General features: G+C 39.1%; 1 protein-coding gene across 5 annotated transcripts in view; it reads right to left on the bottom strand.

Moving 5' to 3' along the window:
- Positions 1-19,069, bottom strand: part of slc4a4a (solute carrier family 4 member 4a) — an 88,231-nt gene that overhangs the window by 55,297 nt on the left and 13,865 nt on the right. For all 5 annotated transcript variants that reach the window (XM_079815055.1, XM_079815051.1, XM_079815054.1 and 2 more), the window contains one exon: positions 15,124-15,297. In XM_079815055.1, the coding sequence (XP_079671181.1) occupies positions 15,124-15,297 (174 nt within the window). The remainder of the gene's footprint in view (positions 1-15,123; positions 15,298-19,069) is intronic.

Raw genomic sequence — 19,069 nt, 5'->3', positions numbered from 1 at the left:
GTCCCTAACTTTCGATTCACTATACGTTCGTGTTGTTTACATTATATGCACTTACGCGCCGATTGCCAACAAAACACAGACATTTGATACAGTTTCATTCACCGCCTGTGATTTCGACTCATGACCGGGAACAAACATATATAATCCTTGAGCCTGTTGTAAGGAACCTTTAATTTTTCATGATGACAAAATGTTATATTGTGTTGCTTTGTGTAATTATTATAACCACTTGTGATGATATCCATATGCCCCTCCCCTCTCTGCATCTGTAAGATTTTAATGTTTTTAAAAGATGTCTCTTGCTCACCAAGCCTGTATTGACAGTAAAACAGTAATATTGTGAAATATTATTAAAAGTCTTCATATATTCATTATCTTCAATGTAACATGATCTTTCAGAAATCATTCTATTTTGCTGATTTGGTGCTAAAGAAACATTTCTTATTATCAATGTTGAAAACAGTTGAACTGCTTAATATTTTTGTAGAAACTATTATACATTATTATATTATACAAAGTTCAAAAGAACAGAGTTTATTTGAAATATAAATCTTTGTAGCATTCTAAAAGTCTTTACTGTCTCTTTTGATTAATTGAATGTGGTGTTTCTGAATAAAAGTATTAATAAATAAAAAGAAAAATGGTACATCTCAGTAACTACATATAGTGGAAAGATGGAAATAATGAATTTTCTTGACAGGAAAATAAATAAAATACATAAAATCTAATTTTCAATGTTAATGAAAATATGTTTCCTTTTTTATTATGTAGTGCTTAATAATATTAAACACTCAAGACAGTGGTTTATTGTAAATATAGTAGGGCTGGGCAAATTAACGCGTTAACGTGGGCAATTAATTTTTTCAGCTTAATGCATTAAAAATATTTAACGCAAATAACGCAGCGTCCATTTTTATATCCATTTTTGCCTAGCATTACATGATCACGCTCCTATTCATGTAAATGCTTTCAAGCGCGACAAGACACAAGAGAACGCACTGTATGTCAATGTCCTGTCTGTGTGGCTGCGTCTCATGTCAGCTAATCGGGGGACACTCTGACACACACACACACACACACACACACACACTCGACGTACAGACAGACTCGTGTCAGTCTCCTGCTCACATCGAGTTCTCTTTTGCTCTTGAACAAACAATAACAACAACACAGAGAATTTTGAGTATTCTCATATTAGGAGACTTAAATTAGTTAAATAACGTCTTAAATGAACTTAAAGAGTTGTGAGGAAATGAGATGCGCGGGACAGCGCGTCAGATCCGCGTCATGTTCGTCAGCGGCCGTTCTTAAAGTGACAGGAGCACTGATGATGCCTGTCATTAATGTTCATCAAAGAACAACGGGAACAGAGAAAATTGTAGCTTTAATGATGATTAATCTATATTTCATTTATTATTTATGCAGTTAAGAAAGGTGTTTGATAACTATTACATTTCTGTATATGTCTAACAGGGAAGGCCACAGGTAAAAATAACATTTATTATAATGGGTTTATGTAAAGATTGTTTTAAGTTCACTTAAATTAAAAGTTGTTTTTTTAAAAGCCTAATAAATGTTGAAATTGGGAGCTTTCAGTTATACTGTAATGTAACGTCATTAAGGTTTCATAGAGACATTAGTATCAGTGATACTGGCCTTCATTCATAAAAAGATGCCATTACAACACATATTTAAAATATACTGTCTTTAAATTGTTTCTACATTAATTTGGAGAGTAACTGAAATTATTACAATATCAAAATATTAAAAACTTAAAATATTAAAAACTTGCGATTAATCGCGATTAATTACAGAAAAAAAATGCGATTAATTCGTTTTTGTTTGTTTTTTCCAATTCCCAGCACTAAAATATAGTCATTGAGCTTAATTATAGCAGATCAATAAAACCGAGAACCAAAATTTTGGTGGAAGATAAATCTCTGTGTTGTGTGTGCATCATAGTACTGATAATACACAGTGTTGGTTTATTTGTATTCACACATATCCGAGTGTGATCTGGTCAATTCCTGGTCATTGGGAATAGTGTGTGGGTGGACATGTGGTCAGCTATAAGCACCTTTAATCCCAAACATCCCCCAAAGCACAGTCAGAGGAAGCAGCATGTCCAGACACTCTTTATGCTTCAATACTGCCGCACAATATTATCACACACAAAGCTGACAAACATGTACACACTAGAACGTGATAATCCAGCCAAAATAACATTTGACTAAACAGTATTTCCACATTCACATGCAGACCTGGATTATCCAATATCACCATCGTAATGACAAGGAGATCATTATTTTGTTCATGTCTGATTTTAACTAACTAGTCAAGAAAATAAAGATTTGTTATAGTTGGCAATCACATATGTGGGTCTGACTTAGGAAGGAGGTTAGATTAACTAATTATAACCTGCAGTGGAGGAAGAGAATAACTGTAGTTGAGAGGATTACAGTGCACCAGCCCTCCTGCCTCTGGGTTTAAGAGATCTCCTGTGGGACGTCCTACTCAGCAGAGGGTCTGCCTGGCTGCCATTGATGAAGTTTAAAATTATAAAAGGGAAAGAGCATCCGTTATAAAGAAGTCAAAAAGTAAAAAAAACTTTATTATCTTAAAAGGTGTGATGTAAAAATAAAAATAAATAAAAAAGTGGACTCTTTCTATAACAAAAAAGCAGAAGGGTAAAGAGAAGTTCTCTGAGAGGATCCAAGTAAAATCTTTCAAGAAAAGTCACAATGCAAAACAACAACAACAAAAAACCCTGAAGCAGCTACAAATAGCCAAAACCAGACTAACCACTGAATAAAAAGGGGACATTTAAAACACATGGGGTACCTCAATACCTGGAAAACAATCAAAAAAGAAACGAACACCAGATCACCGAACAGAACTACAAAGTCCATATAAGAAATTTGCAGACAAAGACTGCTATATACAAGACAAAAACATTGTGCTGCAATGGTATTGTGTTTCAACTGTATATTAAAAAAAATTCTGCCTCTTGTGTTGTCATTGACGATTCTCTGTCAACCAATTAACATTCTGCAGTGAGTGTAGCTCGACCCTTTAGGTAACGGACTACTGTGCTAGGTACCCCAACGGAAGGGTCCCAAAAAAGTCGTAGGGAACGGTTCGGTATTTTTGCACCAATCACAACTTCTGATAATTGAAACGGAAATAATTGTCATAAGCGTTGTTAGCATTGTTGTTTTTTTTAAATAAATTAATACTTTTATACCGCAAGGGTGTATTAAATTGATGCTGTTCTTTGAACTTCCTATTAGTGCACGAGGACTCGCATCCTTTTGTGCAGATGTAAGTTGTAATATTGAGTTCATTAGCTTTGCTAGCGTTTATTAGCACTAGCAAAGCGCTTCAGTTTACCGGTGTTCACTCACTTTTCAGCATTAGCTGAAACGGCAATGCCTGACATTATCAACTATGAGTGGCTTATTTGAGACAGTTATATTCTTTTTAGATGTTTCTTTTTCAAAAACATTGATGATATTATTATTATTATTATTATTATACCATGGTCTGTCTGAATACTTGATTCTGATTGGCTGGAAGGTGTGCAATAACAGTTTAATGCACATCCAAATCAGTTCTATATAATGCGCTGTTTTCATTGAAGCACACAGACTTCCATGCATATACATCAACATCACTCATGCTGTTTGAGGCAAATACTGAATCGCTACATTATATTTCTCAGCAACGAGGGAGTAACATTGCTGGTTTTGAAGTAATTCAACTCACAGCTTCGTTGTTAATAGAGAGGGATGCTAAACAGGTAATTCACACATCATCTCTTGCTCTCTCTCGATAATGAATTCAAATAAATGCTATAATTCATTCAATGAAATAAATGTAATTTTTGAATCTGCCTGATTCAAAGCAGGCCGAATGCTAGATCTAACAAACTGTAACGGAAAAAAATAACCATAGTTTTTACCCTTCCAGTCAAATATTGCACTGCAAACATCAATAACAGTTTTAAGCTGTTAATGCTTGCAAAAGACCATGGTATAACTAGGATAATCAACAGATAGCTATGCACTAAACTTTTGAATGAACTCCTCTTCGCGTCGGGTGGTTCTTTACCTCCACGTCGTGCATTAAAATGCACATCTAGCCGTGGATTATCCCTTACATAATCCAGCAGTGTTATTTTTTCTCGTCAACTTTTTTCAACAGTAGGCCTATTAAAATAGGTTCTTGTCATGGCTTCGAAAATGCGCAGGTGATGTCTGGAATCACTTGATTTGAGTAGATGAAAATACAATACCAATCTGCCATATATTGTTAATGCACATACGTTTCAGCGTGTTGTTACGGGAAGAGCGCATCCACAACGGAAGTAACACTTTCTGGCTAGCACGTAACTTTGTCCAAGTTCACTTGCATTTGCATCCTATTGTACAGATACAAGTTGTAATGTTACGTTTATGTTGTGTATCTATCTAGGATATGATTAATCTCATAAGAACAGCCATATAGAACGGGTTTCAGTTTACTGGTGTTCATTATCTCTTCAGCTTCACCTCATGCAGCTATTCCTTTTAGATTTCTTTTTCGAAAACATTGATGCATTGTTGATAATCTAGAAGTTTATTATTTTTCTAGTCGTATTTTCATATTGTGATTAACACATTTTTATGTCATATTCAAAAATTTTCATTATCGCAATGTAGGACTCCCCTCCCCCGAGTACTCGTTTTTCAGACATATCAGTACTCGAAATGGAAATTTGGCAAAAATGCCCATTCCTACTTCCAATTCAAAGTATTAAAAGAAACCCCAAAAAGTGTTAAGCAGTGCAACGGTTTTCAACACTGATAATAATAATAAATGTTTCTTAAGCATCAAATCATCATATTAGAATCATTTGTAAGGGTCATGTGACAGTGAAGACTGGAGTATTAATGCCTGCTGAAAATTCAGCTTTGCCAACATTCAACATAATTTTTTAAAATCAAATAAATGCATCCTTAGTGAGCATAAAAAATACTTATTTCAAACATTTAAAAATCTTAAAACCCCAATCTAATCTAAAATCTTAATCCAAAGACCCGAAACCTTTGAACTGTAGATTACATGGAGAAAAGTATGCATTGTTTAAGGTGTGTCAACGTTATTGTTGCTTAATGTCATTGGTTCTCTAATGTGTTGTAACTTCTATTAAAATGGACTGCACTGCAAAGCAAAAGGAAAGGAATCACCACATGTGAGAGAAACAATTCTTTGTGATGTTTTATTAACAAATTTCGGGAGGAGCACGTTCAGATAATTAAACCTAATTAAACAGTGGAGTCTATCAGTGCCACAGACTGATAGACTCCATGCCACGCCGCATTGCTGCAGTAATTCAGGCAAAAGGAGCCCCAACTAAGTATTGAGTGCTGAACATGCTCATACTTTTCATGTTCATACTTTTCAGTTGGCCAAGATTTCTAAAAATCCTTTCTTTGTATTGGTCTTAAGTAATATTCTAATTTTCTGAGATACTGAATTTGGGATTTTCCTTAGTTGTCAGTTATAATCATCAAAATTAAAAGAAATAAACATTTGAAATATATCAGTCTGTGTGTAATGAATGAATATAATATACAAGTTTCACTTTTTGAATGGAATTAGTGAAATAAATCAACTTTTTGATGATATTCTAATTATATGACCAGCACCTGTATATACTGCAGATTTACCTTCTTTTCATTGACAGTTTTTTAGCATCCCTCCTCCACCCCATCTCCTCACTTTGAATTAATAAACTCTTGTCTGGGTTGGTGTACTCTGGGTTCGGGCCAAAATTCCGAGCCCGGAGCCCTCCCCCGGACAGCACGCCAAATACGCATAATCTTTACTCTATTTAATTTGATGTAAGTTTCCCACACATAGACTAATTTGTGGCGGTGCGCCACAGAATCAACACCGGCCGCAACATATTGCGTGTCGTTATTGATTAACTTTTAAACGCTATTTAAAACACGCAGCGTGTTTGTTCATTTTCTTCCCGGCTCTCCCTCCATCTCTGTCACTCATGCGTCTCTCTCGCTCTCTCTCTTTCTCAAACCTGCTTTTGATATTAAAGTCTAAGCTTTTAAAATGTAATACGAAATGCAAACAATAAATAGCGTTTTGGCGCTAATGTGTAACAGTTAAAGCCAGAGGCATTGAAAAACAGAGTTGAGACCTGCTCTCATCTCCCGGCGCGCGCGCGGTCACGTGGTTCACGGAGCGCTCAATAGTTATAAACAAACCCGCGCTGTCAATACATTTGAATGGCTTAAGCCGCGGATACACAACAGTTTCACTGTACAGGTGTTTGCAGCAGGTTTTGGTACAGTACAGCATAGTGTGCATTGATTATTACGTCAACCACATTTACAGGATCATTTTATTATGGAGAGTGATGATAGACCCAACATTGTTACATTAATGTCAATGTTCCCTTTCAAAAGCTACACTCAATGCTGCATAAGCTTATGCAAATGGGAAATGTCTTTGACATAACCAGCTGTGAAAATAGTGTGAAAACACGTCAATGAAATTGACCCGGAGGTATTTATAGCCTCGGCCGGTGACGTCATAGGCGCACCTGCTGCACGAGGCTATAAATAGATGAGCTTCAGCTGGAGCAAACCAGGTCTTTTTGTTTTCAGACCAACTCTGTGTTATGGTGTGTTACAAAGTCTCTGAAAAAAAAAAAAAACATCTCTCTTTCAAGACTCAACTTGAGATCTTTGTTAGGAGTTAGTTTTCAACATGGCAGTGTGCAGATTTTTCTCTCTTTCTCATCTCTGTTACAAAGAAACATTAGTGGAAAGAGTTCTAGTTAAATCTAATCAGTTGGAAACGAGTCAGCAGAGTAAAACGCTGTATATCCATGTTCTCTTTCAAATAGAACTGGATGTGCACATTTATTGCTGTGTGTGTTTGGGGAAGAGCATGCGGTCGCTGCATTGAGTCAGACAAGTGCGAGCATTGCAAGCCTTTACAGTTAGAATGCTTTATGCTCGTCTGGGCTACTTTCAGTCCGCACCAGTTTTCGGAGCTCTCGAATGGGTTTGTTGACGAGCAAGAGACGGGTCCTTCCCTTTCGCTTGCTCGCTCACCAAATGCATGTTTCCCCGCGTGATCCCGAAGCGCGCTCCGGCGTTTCTTCGGCTCGCGCGGGGAATGATGATGAATCTCTGGGTCCGCGGACCTCGAGCAGCCGCCTGCGATCGTTCCTCACATGATGGTGAATCCATACGAGGAATTTATCGAGGTGGTTGTTCGCGCGGTGGCCAGGGCAGTTTGTCTGGTACCGTGAATGAGAGATCCCCGAACGCAGTGAGCTTGAGGTTTCTGTCTAGAAAGCATTTACTTCACGTGTTTTTGTACCCTTGACTTCGACATTTTCGACTATCATGGGTGCGAAATCGCGTGGATATGTGAGAATACCCCAGGTGGTAGACGCTCACGAGCTATCTCCCGCCTGGGTCTGCATTTTCATTAAAGAGACATACCTCCCCACAAAGCCATGTAGAAAATAAACGTCGGCTGTCATGGGCAAAGCTTATATAAATGAATTATATATTGTATATTATTTTATATGGAATATATATATATATATAATATATTATTTTATATGGAATATATATTGTATATGATTTATATAAAAATAATAAATATAAAGGGACAGGCTGGTGCTGCGCTGCACACTATGGCTGTCTTGCAGGCATATCAGGCTGACCTTCTGAAGGATTTGAGTGGTTCATTTGGTGACACAGTTAACTCTGTAGTGGCCAGATTTAAAGGAGTGGAAGAAACATGAAGTGTTCACTCAGTTTCTTCCTCAATGCACTCAAGGGGAGGGGCTATCAGCCACATAACCTCTCTTCAGTCCTTCAAGATTTAGGGGGGTAATAAGCAGAGTGTGGCGAGTCGCGCTCTCCCTCGTAAAGACTGGAGACCGGCTCGTCATCCTCAACAACCTCCCAGGGCAGACCTCGGGACTGTCATCAATATAAGAAGTCCGGTGGTCTGGTGCCCAGTCTGCCCCCACGGGACAGGGCGTGTCAAACATTTGCTCGCCCCACCCCGTTATCCTCAAAACTACTCCATCCCCGCCGCCTCTGGTGATTCGGGGGGGCAGTGGTTTCCAGTGAAATGTTAGACGTTCAGTGTTTAAATCCTGCTATCATCCAGGACATAGAACGTCTGACATCCCCTCAACAGGAAGTGTTAAAATTGTCACTCTCAGAGTCTCAGGCAGCGTGTGAACTTCTGCCAGGCGTTTCTGCATGGGTGTTAAGCATGGTAAAAATTAGTAAACTAATTTATTTGTCATCCTCCTTGTTTGAACGGCGTGGTCTCCACTTCCGTGAAGGCGGAGTTGGCGTTCGTACTGTCACAAGTGACAGCAGTTACTTCCTGGTCCCCAGTAGGGTGGGGGGGTGTCCAATCTCAGATCTTCGAGTCTTAAACCGTGAAGCAGTTAAAGTACTCAAGGTCAAGATGTTACAGTGAAGGTGGTCGTGTCGCATATTCAACATTGTGATTGGATTCAGCACGATTGATCCGAAGGACGCATGTATTCGCATATAAAGTCTGCCACAACACAGGAAGTTCCTGAGGTTCGCTCTTGGGGGCAAAAGCTTACCAATTTCGGGTCTTCCATTTAGCTAGCCTTGTAACCACACGTATACAAAATGTATGGATGTATTACCGGCTCCATTGGGATTCCGGGGCATTCAAATTTTGAATTACAGAGGCGATTGCTAAAATTAGCACAATCACATGAGATGGTGCTTCAACACAGTTTGTTGGCTCATCTAGTTTCTCTAGGGTTGAGACTCAACACCAAGAAAAGTGTTCTTTCTCCTGGCCAGAGAACGACTTATCTAGGGTTTGTTCGGTTTTTGGTCACAAGGTGGGCACAATGGTTTCCCACTTGAATCAAGACCATTCAGTATTCCCTGAGCAAAGTCAGGCTAGACCAAGATCTTACTGATCATCAGTGTTAGGTCTAATGGCATCAGCATCCACGGGTTTCCCTTTGGGGTTGTTGCACATAAGACCGTTTCAGTTGTGGCTCAAAGCCAGAGGACTTAGGGCCAATCCTCAGGCAAATAAAGTGGCGCGCCATGTGGCTTCGTACACTAACTATGTGGTTCAGACCCCGGTTTTTGCCTTGGGTCCCACTCTAGGCGTACCTTGTCGTTGCAAGTTGCTAACGACGGACGCTTCCCTGACGGGCTGGGGTGCGGCTTTAAGTGGTCGTCCAGCCCAACGGGAATGGGAGGGTCATCAACTCAGTTGGCACATCAACTGCCTCGAGTTGACGGCTGTATTTCTGGCCCTGAAATACTTTCTCCCCCAATTGAGGGGCTGTCATGTCCTAGTGCGGGTGGACAGTACAGCTAAATATCTCATATATAATCACCAGGGGGGTCTGTGCTCACGCTATCAGAATAGCGAGACAGATTTTTCTCTGGGCTCAGAACAAGTTCCTGTCACTCGAGCAGTGTACATTCAAGGGCGGTTGAATGTGGGAGCAGATTTACTGTCCAGACAGAGTTACAGATGGGGGGGTGGAAACTCCACCCAGAAGTAGTCAAGCAGATCTGGATCAGATTTTACAGAGCTGACCACATGGAGTGGACCTCTTCGCCTCTTCTCAGACAGCGCAATGTCCCTGCTTCTCTCTGTCACCCAGCCCCGCTGGGTCTGGATGTGATGGTTCATACATGGCCCAAAATGCGTCTGTATGCCCTCCTTCCAGTCGCTCTGCTCCTGGGAGTTCACGCCGGGGTTCGCCAACAAGGGTCTTGCTTCTTATCGATAGCGCTGCGTTGGTCGAACAGGGTTTGGTTCTCGGAGATAGTGTCTCTCCTCAACGGCTCGCCTTGGGCGATTCCGGCGAGGAGGGACCTTCTGTCTCAGGCAGAGGGCACGATATTCCATTCCAGGCCTGACCTGTGGAACCTTCATGTTTGGCCCCTGAAGGGCACCAACTGAGGGACACGGGGCTTTCGCCTGCAGTTATTGAGACCATCCTAAGTGCTAGAGCTTCCTCCACTCGGATAATAAATGGGGTGTCTTTGAAAGGTGGTGTACTACACAATGTAGATTCAGTCAACTGCCAGGTTACTTCAGTTCTGGATTTTCTGCAAGAAAAGTTGTCATCAGGCACCTGCCCCTCCACTCTCAGGGTTCATGTGGCCGCTCTTTCGGCTTGCCACGCCTTGGTGGATGGGGTGCCGCTCGGGAGACATCCTCTACTCGCTCGCTTCATTCGTGGGGTAGGCGGTTGAGGCCACCTGTTAGAACCAAGATCCCTTCATGGGACTTAGCTTTAGTCCTCAAGGGTCTGGTTGAGACCCCCTTTGAAACATTAGCTTGCCCCTCCACTCTCAGGGTTTATGTGGCCGCTCTTTTGGCTTGCCATGCCCTGGTGGATGGGGTGCCGCTTGGGAGGCATCTTCTGCCTGCTCACTTTGTTGTGCCAGGCAGTTGTGGCCTCCATTAAGAGCCAAGATCCCTTCATGGGACTTAGTTTTAGCCCTCGAGGGTCTGGTTGAGACCCCCTTTGAACCTCTAGAATCAGCGTCTGACGAACTTCTGACTCTAACTCTTATGGCTATAACTTCTCTGAAAAGAATTGGGGATATGCAGGCTCTGTCAATATCGCCATCCTGCTTAGACTTTGCCCCAGGTTTGGTGAAAGTGATTTTGCATCCCCACCCTGACTACCTGCCTAAGGTTCCTTTGTCGTCTGTACATCCTGTCACTCTTGAAACCTTCTGCCCTCTGCCGTTCACAACGCCGGATCAGGAGAAACTTCATAGACTGTGTCCAGTCCATGCTCTTCAGGCCTACGTCCACCGCACTAGCCAGTGGCGTAAGTCAGAGCAACTGTTTGTTTGCCATGGGGGCCGTAACAGAGGTTCTGCCACCATCAAACAATGTCACATTGGGTCAGGGATGCTACTGCTCTTGCCTATGAGGTGCGCGGTCAAGCTTCACCTATAGGATTAAGGGCTCACTCCACCAGGGGAGTCGCCTCTTCTACTGCGTTAGCAAGGGGTGCTTACAAAGTGTTTTTGATGCGGCAGGTTGGTCCTCTCCGCACACATTCTTAAGGCTTTATAGCTTGGATGCTCATGCCACTCTGGGCTCTCATGTCCTTGAGTCGACATCACAGGCTAATGACTGAGGCTTCTTGCGTTCTTGTGCACACCTACACAACCGTAAGGGGTCCAGGCACCATCAAGCACGGCGGCGTGGGTATTCTCGTTCCCATTTGCATAAGCTTATGCAGCATTGAGTGTAGCTTTTGAAAGGGAACACTTGGGGTTACTTGACTGTAACCCTGTTCCCTGATAAAGCGGAACGAGATGCTGCATTGCTAGGCCGTGCTGATGATGCTTCAGGACTGGTCTTCAAACAAAGAAGATCTGGTTTGCTCCAGCTGAAGCTCATCTATTTATAGCCTCGTGCAGCAGGTGCGCCTATGACGTCACCGGCCGAGGCTATAAATACCTCCGGGTCAATTTCATTGACGTGTTTTCACACTATTTTCACAGCTGGTTATGTCAAAGACATTTCCCATTTGCATAAGCTTATGCAGCATCTCGTTCCGCTTTATCAGGGAACAGGGTTACAGTCAAGTAACCCCAAGTGTTTTTCTTGTATTTAGCCCTCATTCCTTACTAATTGTTCACATCATACTCATTGGTGGTCAAATGTGACCATACACCTTAACTATTTTTCAATTAGCCTATATGTTCTATATTTTAGTTTAATAATATTTATTGAATATTTTGAGGATATCTTTTGGTACTAAATAGGCCTACTATTTGTGCAATAATTGTGGTCCATTAATGACCACTTCAAATATTTTGTATTATCTATATTACAATTAGTGTAGTAATGAAGGTTAAAATAGAGAATTCCAATGCAAAGAGGCCTGTATGGCTCTTTAATAAATATACAGTACTAATAAATAATATGTATCTAGTTGCTCAAAGTATTGCAGATCATATCTTCTTACTTATTTTTAGGTTTTGCATTTGAATAAATATTTATACATGATCAAACACTAGATTTCTTTAAATGTGAAATTTTAATTTTTAATAACTTACATCCTAATATTTTGAATAATACTTATATAAGCACACAAAAGTGAATATTATTTGAATGTGAGCAAATATAATTTAAGAAAAGTTTAAAATAGTTAAACTTATTTTTCCTTATATGTACAGTAGGCTATATAAATATGAATTGATACTGAATCAAGATCGAAATCGATATTTGTGGCAATCACTGAACCCATCCCCTCCACCCGCCCCATGCCCCCGCCCACCACCACAAATTGGTTTCTAATCTGTGGGAAACACTGTAACAGAATATAAAATTCTCAGAAAACAATGGGCAGTAGCTCACATCAAATCAGTATCAATGATCTCACACAACACAGATGAGAGAAAGTTCCCTCCTATATTTGGACACATGAAAATGAACCATAGTGCCGAATTGGAGGCACTAAGGCATGTTTTTGATGGGGACAAAGTGAACAGAATAAGACAGGGAGGTTTCTTCAGCACTACATAAATACACTTAAGGGTGACAGAAATCATGAATCTCTAATTCTATCATGAACTCTCAAGTAATATACAAATGTTATGCTGCTTTTTTTGTAAATTCAAAGATTTATAGCCCCAGCCCCAGGGATATTCTTCTTTAAAAAATATAAATAAAATATTCATTTTTGTATTAATTTAAAAAATAAATAAATTATTCACCTTTTGTATTCTATAGAAGAAAAATTTGACAGAAATAAATGACAGAAACTTCATTATCAAGTAAACTATTCTTTTAAGAAGCAGGGATATGAACACATTCAGAACATTTCCTGCATGGTGGCAATTTATTTTTTACTTTATTTTTTACATCATACTGTTCATATTTAAAGAAGATTTACAGTGTTATTTGTTGCAGCCTATAAAGAGGAAGATTGATACTAACAAACATGCATCCGGATTAGGGATAACAATCAGGAAGTAATCCATCTACAGACAAAGGTCAGTACTCGCACTGCTCAGGGTCAAAAGGCAAGGAGCCAGAACATTGTTACATGTGGGCCTGCCCTAATCTTCTGCATTGCTATATCAATTTCCATCAGAAAACCCCCTGCATGGGAATAGCAGATGCTGACAAACATATACAAAACATATACGCACATAAAAATGAGGTTTGAGATTCTTTGTGTAAGAATGTATGAGAGCTCAATCTCCATTTCATTTAATTTCTACATGCAAGACATGCAGTAAACAGGAAGTCCTGCCCCAAAGTCACACCATTAGTTGAGCCAGAAGTTACAGTAACTAGTCCAAACGATCTGCAAATAGCTTACGTATAGTTCTGTGCACATTAAACTAGGATTGGAGACAGTATTTTAACACAGAAAAAAATGACACACATTACTTTTAAGGATAAGGAAGTTGATTCATAGAACACATTATTTTAAAAATATTTGGGTTTATGTGTTCCTATAGTACAAAAATGGCATAACAATAAGGTTTGTTTACATTAGTGAACTACATTAGATAGCATGAACTAACAATGAAAAATACTTCTGAAGCATTTCATAATCTTAGTTAACGTTAATTTCAAAATTTTATTTTCAAAAATGTTCAACATTTATTGATAAATAATCATTAGATAATTAATTATTAATTTAAATCAAAAGTTGTGTGTGTCTGCTAATTTTACTTAATTTTGTTTATTAACTAACATTAACAAGGATTAATAAATATTGCATAATGCATTAACTAATGGGACCTTAGTGTAAAGTGTATTATAAACCCTATTTTCTGACTGAGAAAAAGGGTATTCAGAGGATGAATTGAAGGCCCAGAGATGGTAAGTCAGGTGAGCTCTGGGTCCACATCACTGTCAAGGTCTTGATTCTGCTTGGTTGCACTTGAGTTTCCATTAGGAGCTGAATACGTTTCAGATTAAGGTCAATAACCGAGTTTGTGCAGAGTCAGCACAGTAAACTGCACTAAAACCATGCTCAGCAGATTTAAGAATTTATAAGAACAATTCAGCCAAAACTGCATCATTATTTACTCACCCTCATGTCGTTCCACACCCCCATGCTAGTATGTCTTCAGTGGCACACAGACAAAATAAAAACCAAACTGTCTTTCAACTCAAATACAGCATCAAACGTCATTAGTTCTCAAGTGTCTAGTAACCAGAAATAATGACGTCAAACCTGTACACTATAGGTGCCATATTTAATTTGAAACCTGCGGTGGAGGTCAAGGTAAAGTTATAAAGTAAAATATGGAGCACAAATCATAGGTACATGACAAGCTTGTGTTTACTATAAGCCAGTGTCTTTGTATGGGGAAAAAATCTGTATGAAGACACTTTTGAAGATCCTTTTTGTGTGTTCCACTGAGAAAATTAAATTGTCATAATGGTATTCATTTAAACCCACATTCCAAAGTCTACATGTCCGCTGCACGATTTTAAGGCAACATTTTCCTTATATGACCTTGGAATCATCATGTTCTTTCTCCGCGTCTGCCTCTCTCTCGCTTATGCGATCCCTTTCACCTCCTCTCTTCATCCTCATTCTCCCTTTCAGCTATCACATCATTAGAGAACATTCAAAGTCCTGGCATCCAAATCAACAGAAACGCCTCCTAAGTGATCCTCCCTTGGGCGTATAATACTTCACCATTAGAGACACACATACTTCCCTCCTTCAGCGGCTCACGTCAGGCAATCGTGACCCATTTGGATGGTTATTACTTACACGCAGGGGCCCTAGCCCTGTCTGTCCAAACACGCTCATCCGCTGGCTAGGCAGCTCTGGATATCTGTTCTGACAAAGTGGAGTCAGCAGCAGCCTTGGCTTGTAGCTGTGTGTGTATGTGTGTGTGTGTGTGTGTGTGTGTGTGTGTGTGTGTGTGTGTGTGTGTGTGTGTGTGTGTGTGTGTGTGTGTGTGTGTGTGTGTGTGTGTGTGTGTGTGTGTGTGTGTGTGTGTTGTGATTGGCTCTATGAAGGAACCCTCAGCATTAATGTGAACTGACGGCTCTTTGGCAAGCGCTTACTGAGTGGTTTGAGGATGCTGTTGCTGGCCTCCTCATTGTTCTCTGCGTCTGACCTGTCCGAAGTGTTCTCAGTCACTTTCTCCTTTCTGTCCTTGTGACTGGTGCGTCGGCGATGACGTCTCCGTCGACGGTAGCTCTTAGGCACATGCACACCGATGTATATGGTGTGGTGACCTGAGAGAGTAAAATTGAGAAGATAAGTCAGGCTATTAAGATCACATGGCATCCCCCAAACATAAGAAACACAAAAAGAACAATTACACTTCAGCGTAATCACACTGCATACAAATCATAATCAGTATTTTTGTTTTGTTTTACAGTAAAAATATTTAAATAGCTGTAAAACAAGATTAGTTTTCTTGAGAATTATTTTTAGAATAGAATGTTTCACCACCGTTCAAAAGTTTGGGTCGGTAAGGTTTTTTTTTAAGGTTTGTGAAGTCTCTTATGCAGTAAAAACCGTGAGATATTTTTAAAATATTACTACAATTTTAGTGTCGCATGATCATTCAGAAATCATTTTAATATGATGACGATGATACAGTGCAAAAGAAACATGTCTTATTATCAATGTTGAAAACAGTTGTAATGCTGAATATTTTTGTGGGTTTTTTGTTTTTTTTTCAAAATCAACAGCATTTATTTGAAATATAAATCTTTTGTAACATTATAAATGCCTTTACACTTTGGGTCAATCTAATGGATCCTCCTTTATGAAAAGAAATGTATGCACCACAATTATTTGAATGGTAAATTGCCTTGGCAATTAAAAAAAAAAGGTGTGAAACCTTCTGTATAAACCTTTTTTGTTTTGTAATTTATGGTCAAAACAAGAACAAAACATTAATGTGGTAAAAAAAAAAACATTCAACTTTATTATCTATAAACAAGTCTTTGTATTTTAGATATTTTACATAGTTATTTTTAACAACTATTATATTAAAACGGCAGCAGATATGTATCAAATGATGATTAAACAAAGGAGAAGAAAATAACTGAGGGTTATATTTCAGACACAGTGCAGTTGAGAGCTCTTTTGGCATTTTAAAGAGACTAATCAGGTGCCTGGATGATGGAATGATGCTGTGCATTTCCTTTAGAGCTAACACATCACAGACGGCATGTGCAATAACAACGCTATCAGTGGCTGCAGCTCATTCTGAGTGAATTCCCCTCAGTATATCTAAAAGGCTCTTGATGACGTAGATAAATACTTACAGAATTAATTGACTCAGTCAAGTCAAGTAAATACAATAATGCCAGCCCTAACGTTGTTGTAGTCATGAGATAAACGGCTCCCTAATGTCAAGATAGCACAAGCCACGTGACCATCCTACAGTGACACACTTCAATATCTGTAAGATAAATAATGTGTAGTGACACTGAGGTCAGGAGCTGGATGCTGACGGTTTCCTTGTGGCCCATTAGTTTTTCGACATGCGATGCAACCTGAGTAAAGACATAAATAAATGGCGTGACTTCCTCAACGCAATTTATGCAGGAAATGGTGGACTTCACCGGAGGGGTTTGCAGCAGACTGTCAAACTAAATATTTTGGCTGGCCTGGAACAGCTAGCAGGTAGTGCGAAACGTCCAATGTTTAGATCCATATCATACAGACACTTTCCATGTCTCTCCCACAGTCACATGAAGTCCATCTGTTAAAGCTACATCCCACACTGTGCTACTATGTAACTTATTGAAACTTAAAGGAATAGTTCACCCAAGCTGTTCCAAATCTGTATGGGTTTCTTTCTTCTGTTGAACACAAAAGAAGATATTTTGAAGAATAGCTACCGTAAACTGTTTAGTGACCAACATTCTTCAAAATATCTTCTTTTATGTTCAACAGAAGAAAGAAATTCATACAGGTTTGGAACTACTTGAGAGAGAGTAAATGATGACAGGATTTTAATTACTATCCCTTTAATGTTTATTGTGAAATGCATCTCTAACTGGACCAGTGACATCAGTGCAGACCTGCAGACCAGACCTGAATCACCTGATAGAATCCATCCCAGAATTCCAAACATTTTTAGGTTAGTGCTACAACTGAACTGAGATGTTTAATTAAACAGGTCATAAATCTAACATGTCATAAGTTGTCAAAGAAGCACATTTATATTAAAGGGATAGTTCACCCAAACATGAAAATTACCCCATGATTTACTCACCCTCAAGCCATCCTAGGAGTACATGACATTCTCCTTTCAGACAAAATAAGTTATATTACAAAAAAAGTCCTGGCTAATCCAAGAATTATAATGGCAGTCAAAAATTTTAAGCCCAAAAAAGTGCACCCTTCCATTAAAAAAGTAATCCACACGGCTCAGGGAGTTAATAAAGGTCTTCTGAAGTGAATCGATGGGTTTGTGTAAGACAAATATCCATATTTAAAACTTTATAAAGTAAAATGTCTAGCTTCCGGCGGACCGCCTTCCGTATTCAACTCGTGGAAAAAGCGCAAGTTGAATACAGTAGCCACCGTATCTTCACAATTGAGTCAAATATAATAAAGATCAACTGGTCGCTGATAGTGTGAATGCAGCTTAGGACATGTTGCCACTGCTTCCATTGGCTTCGTCTGTCGCATAATGGCAGGGATTGTCCTGTGATTAACCTCATCACACTTTGTTATGTCATGAGACTCATAAATAACTGTGTTGGTCTATTAGCCTCTCTGATGGGGTGAATCATGATCACTATGTGACCTGTGGCACCACAGCTGGCCTGAGGATGTAAAGCCTTGTAATTGGCTATGGATAAACATGTGCAGATGCACCTGAATAAATCCTACATGACATTAATACGACTTTGTTTTAGTTTTTTTGATGTCATACTTTTAATTGGTGTATAAACCTTTATTTGAGATGTGCACTGCAACCTTTATATTTAAATTCAACCTAAATATTGATTTCTAGGACAATCTGATCAAAATTTGGCTGAGAGTATTAAAATGTAACATTTTTGACAGATTGACATGTTGTAGACCAGAATGTAAGCCTTTTTATTTTTGACCTCAACATTTTTAGTAGTCAAAATTTCATAGGTTGTAGAATACTGACTTTGTGAAAGACCTTTCAAACTAATATTGACATGCATTACATTTTAGCTTAATTGTAGATGCACAGCACACTTTGTTAAAGGGGTAGTTCACCAAAAAATGTTAATTAACCCATAATTTACTCACCCTCAAGCCAAGGTGTGTACGACATTCTTTTTTCAAATGAATACAATCAGAGTTATATAAAAAAATGTCCTGGTTCTTCCAAGCATTATAATGGCTGTGAATGGCAGCCCAAAATATGAAGCCTAAAAAAGTGCATCCATCCATTATAAAAGTAATCCACAGGGCTACTGGGGTTAATAAAGGTTCACTTCTGAAGTGAATTGATGGGTTTGTGTAAGACAAATATCCATATTTAAAACTTTATAAAGTAAAATATCTAGCTTCCGGCGGACCGCCTTCCATATTCAACTTACGAAATAAGCGTAACTGGCGCAACAATGATGTCAGACGTAGCGTAAGCTTAACACTTTCTTCGTAAGTTGGATACGGAAGGCAGTCCGCCAGTGTGTGGCGTTTTACTTTATGAAGTTTTAAATATGGATATTTTTCTTACACAAACCCATCGATTCACTTCAGAAGACCTTTATTAACCACCCGGAGCCATGTGGATAACTTTTATAATGGATGGATGCACTTTTTTAGGCATCATATTTTGGGCTGCCATTATAATGCTTGGAAGAACCAGATTTTTTTTTTATATAAGTCTGATTATATTCATTTGAAAAAATAATGTCATAACCTATGACATTTTGACAACTAAAAATGTTGAGGTCAAAAATAACAAGGATTACATTCTGGTCTACAACATGTCAGTCTGTCAAAAATGTTACATTTAATGCTCTCAGCCAAATTTTGATCAGATTGTCCTAGAAATCA

Source organism: Gobio gobio, assembly GCF_949357685.1.
Source record: "Gobio gobio genome assembly, chromosome: 4".
NCBI classification, from domain to species: Eukaryota; Metazoa; Chordata; class Actinopteri; order Cypriniformes; family Gobionidae; genus Gobio; species Gobio gobio.
The sequence above is the reverse complement of the archived record's forward strand: the minus strand, read 5'-3'. Positions and strand labels throughout refer to the sequence as shown.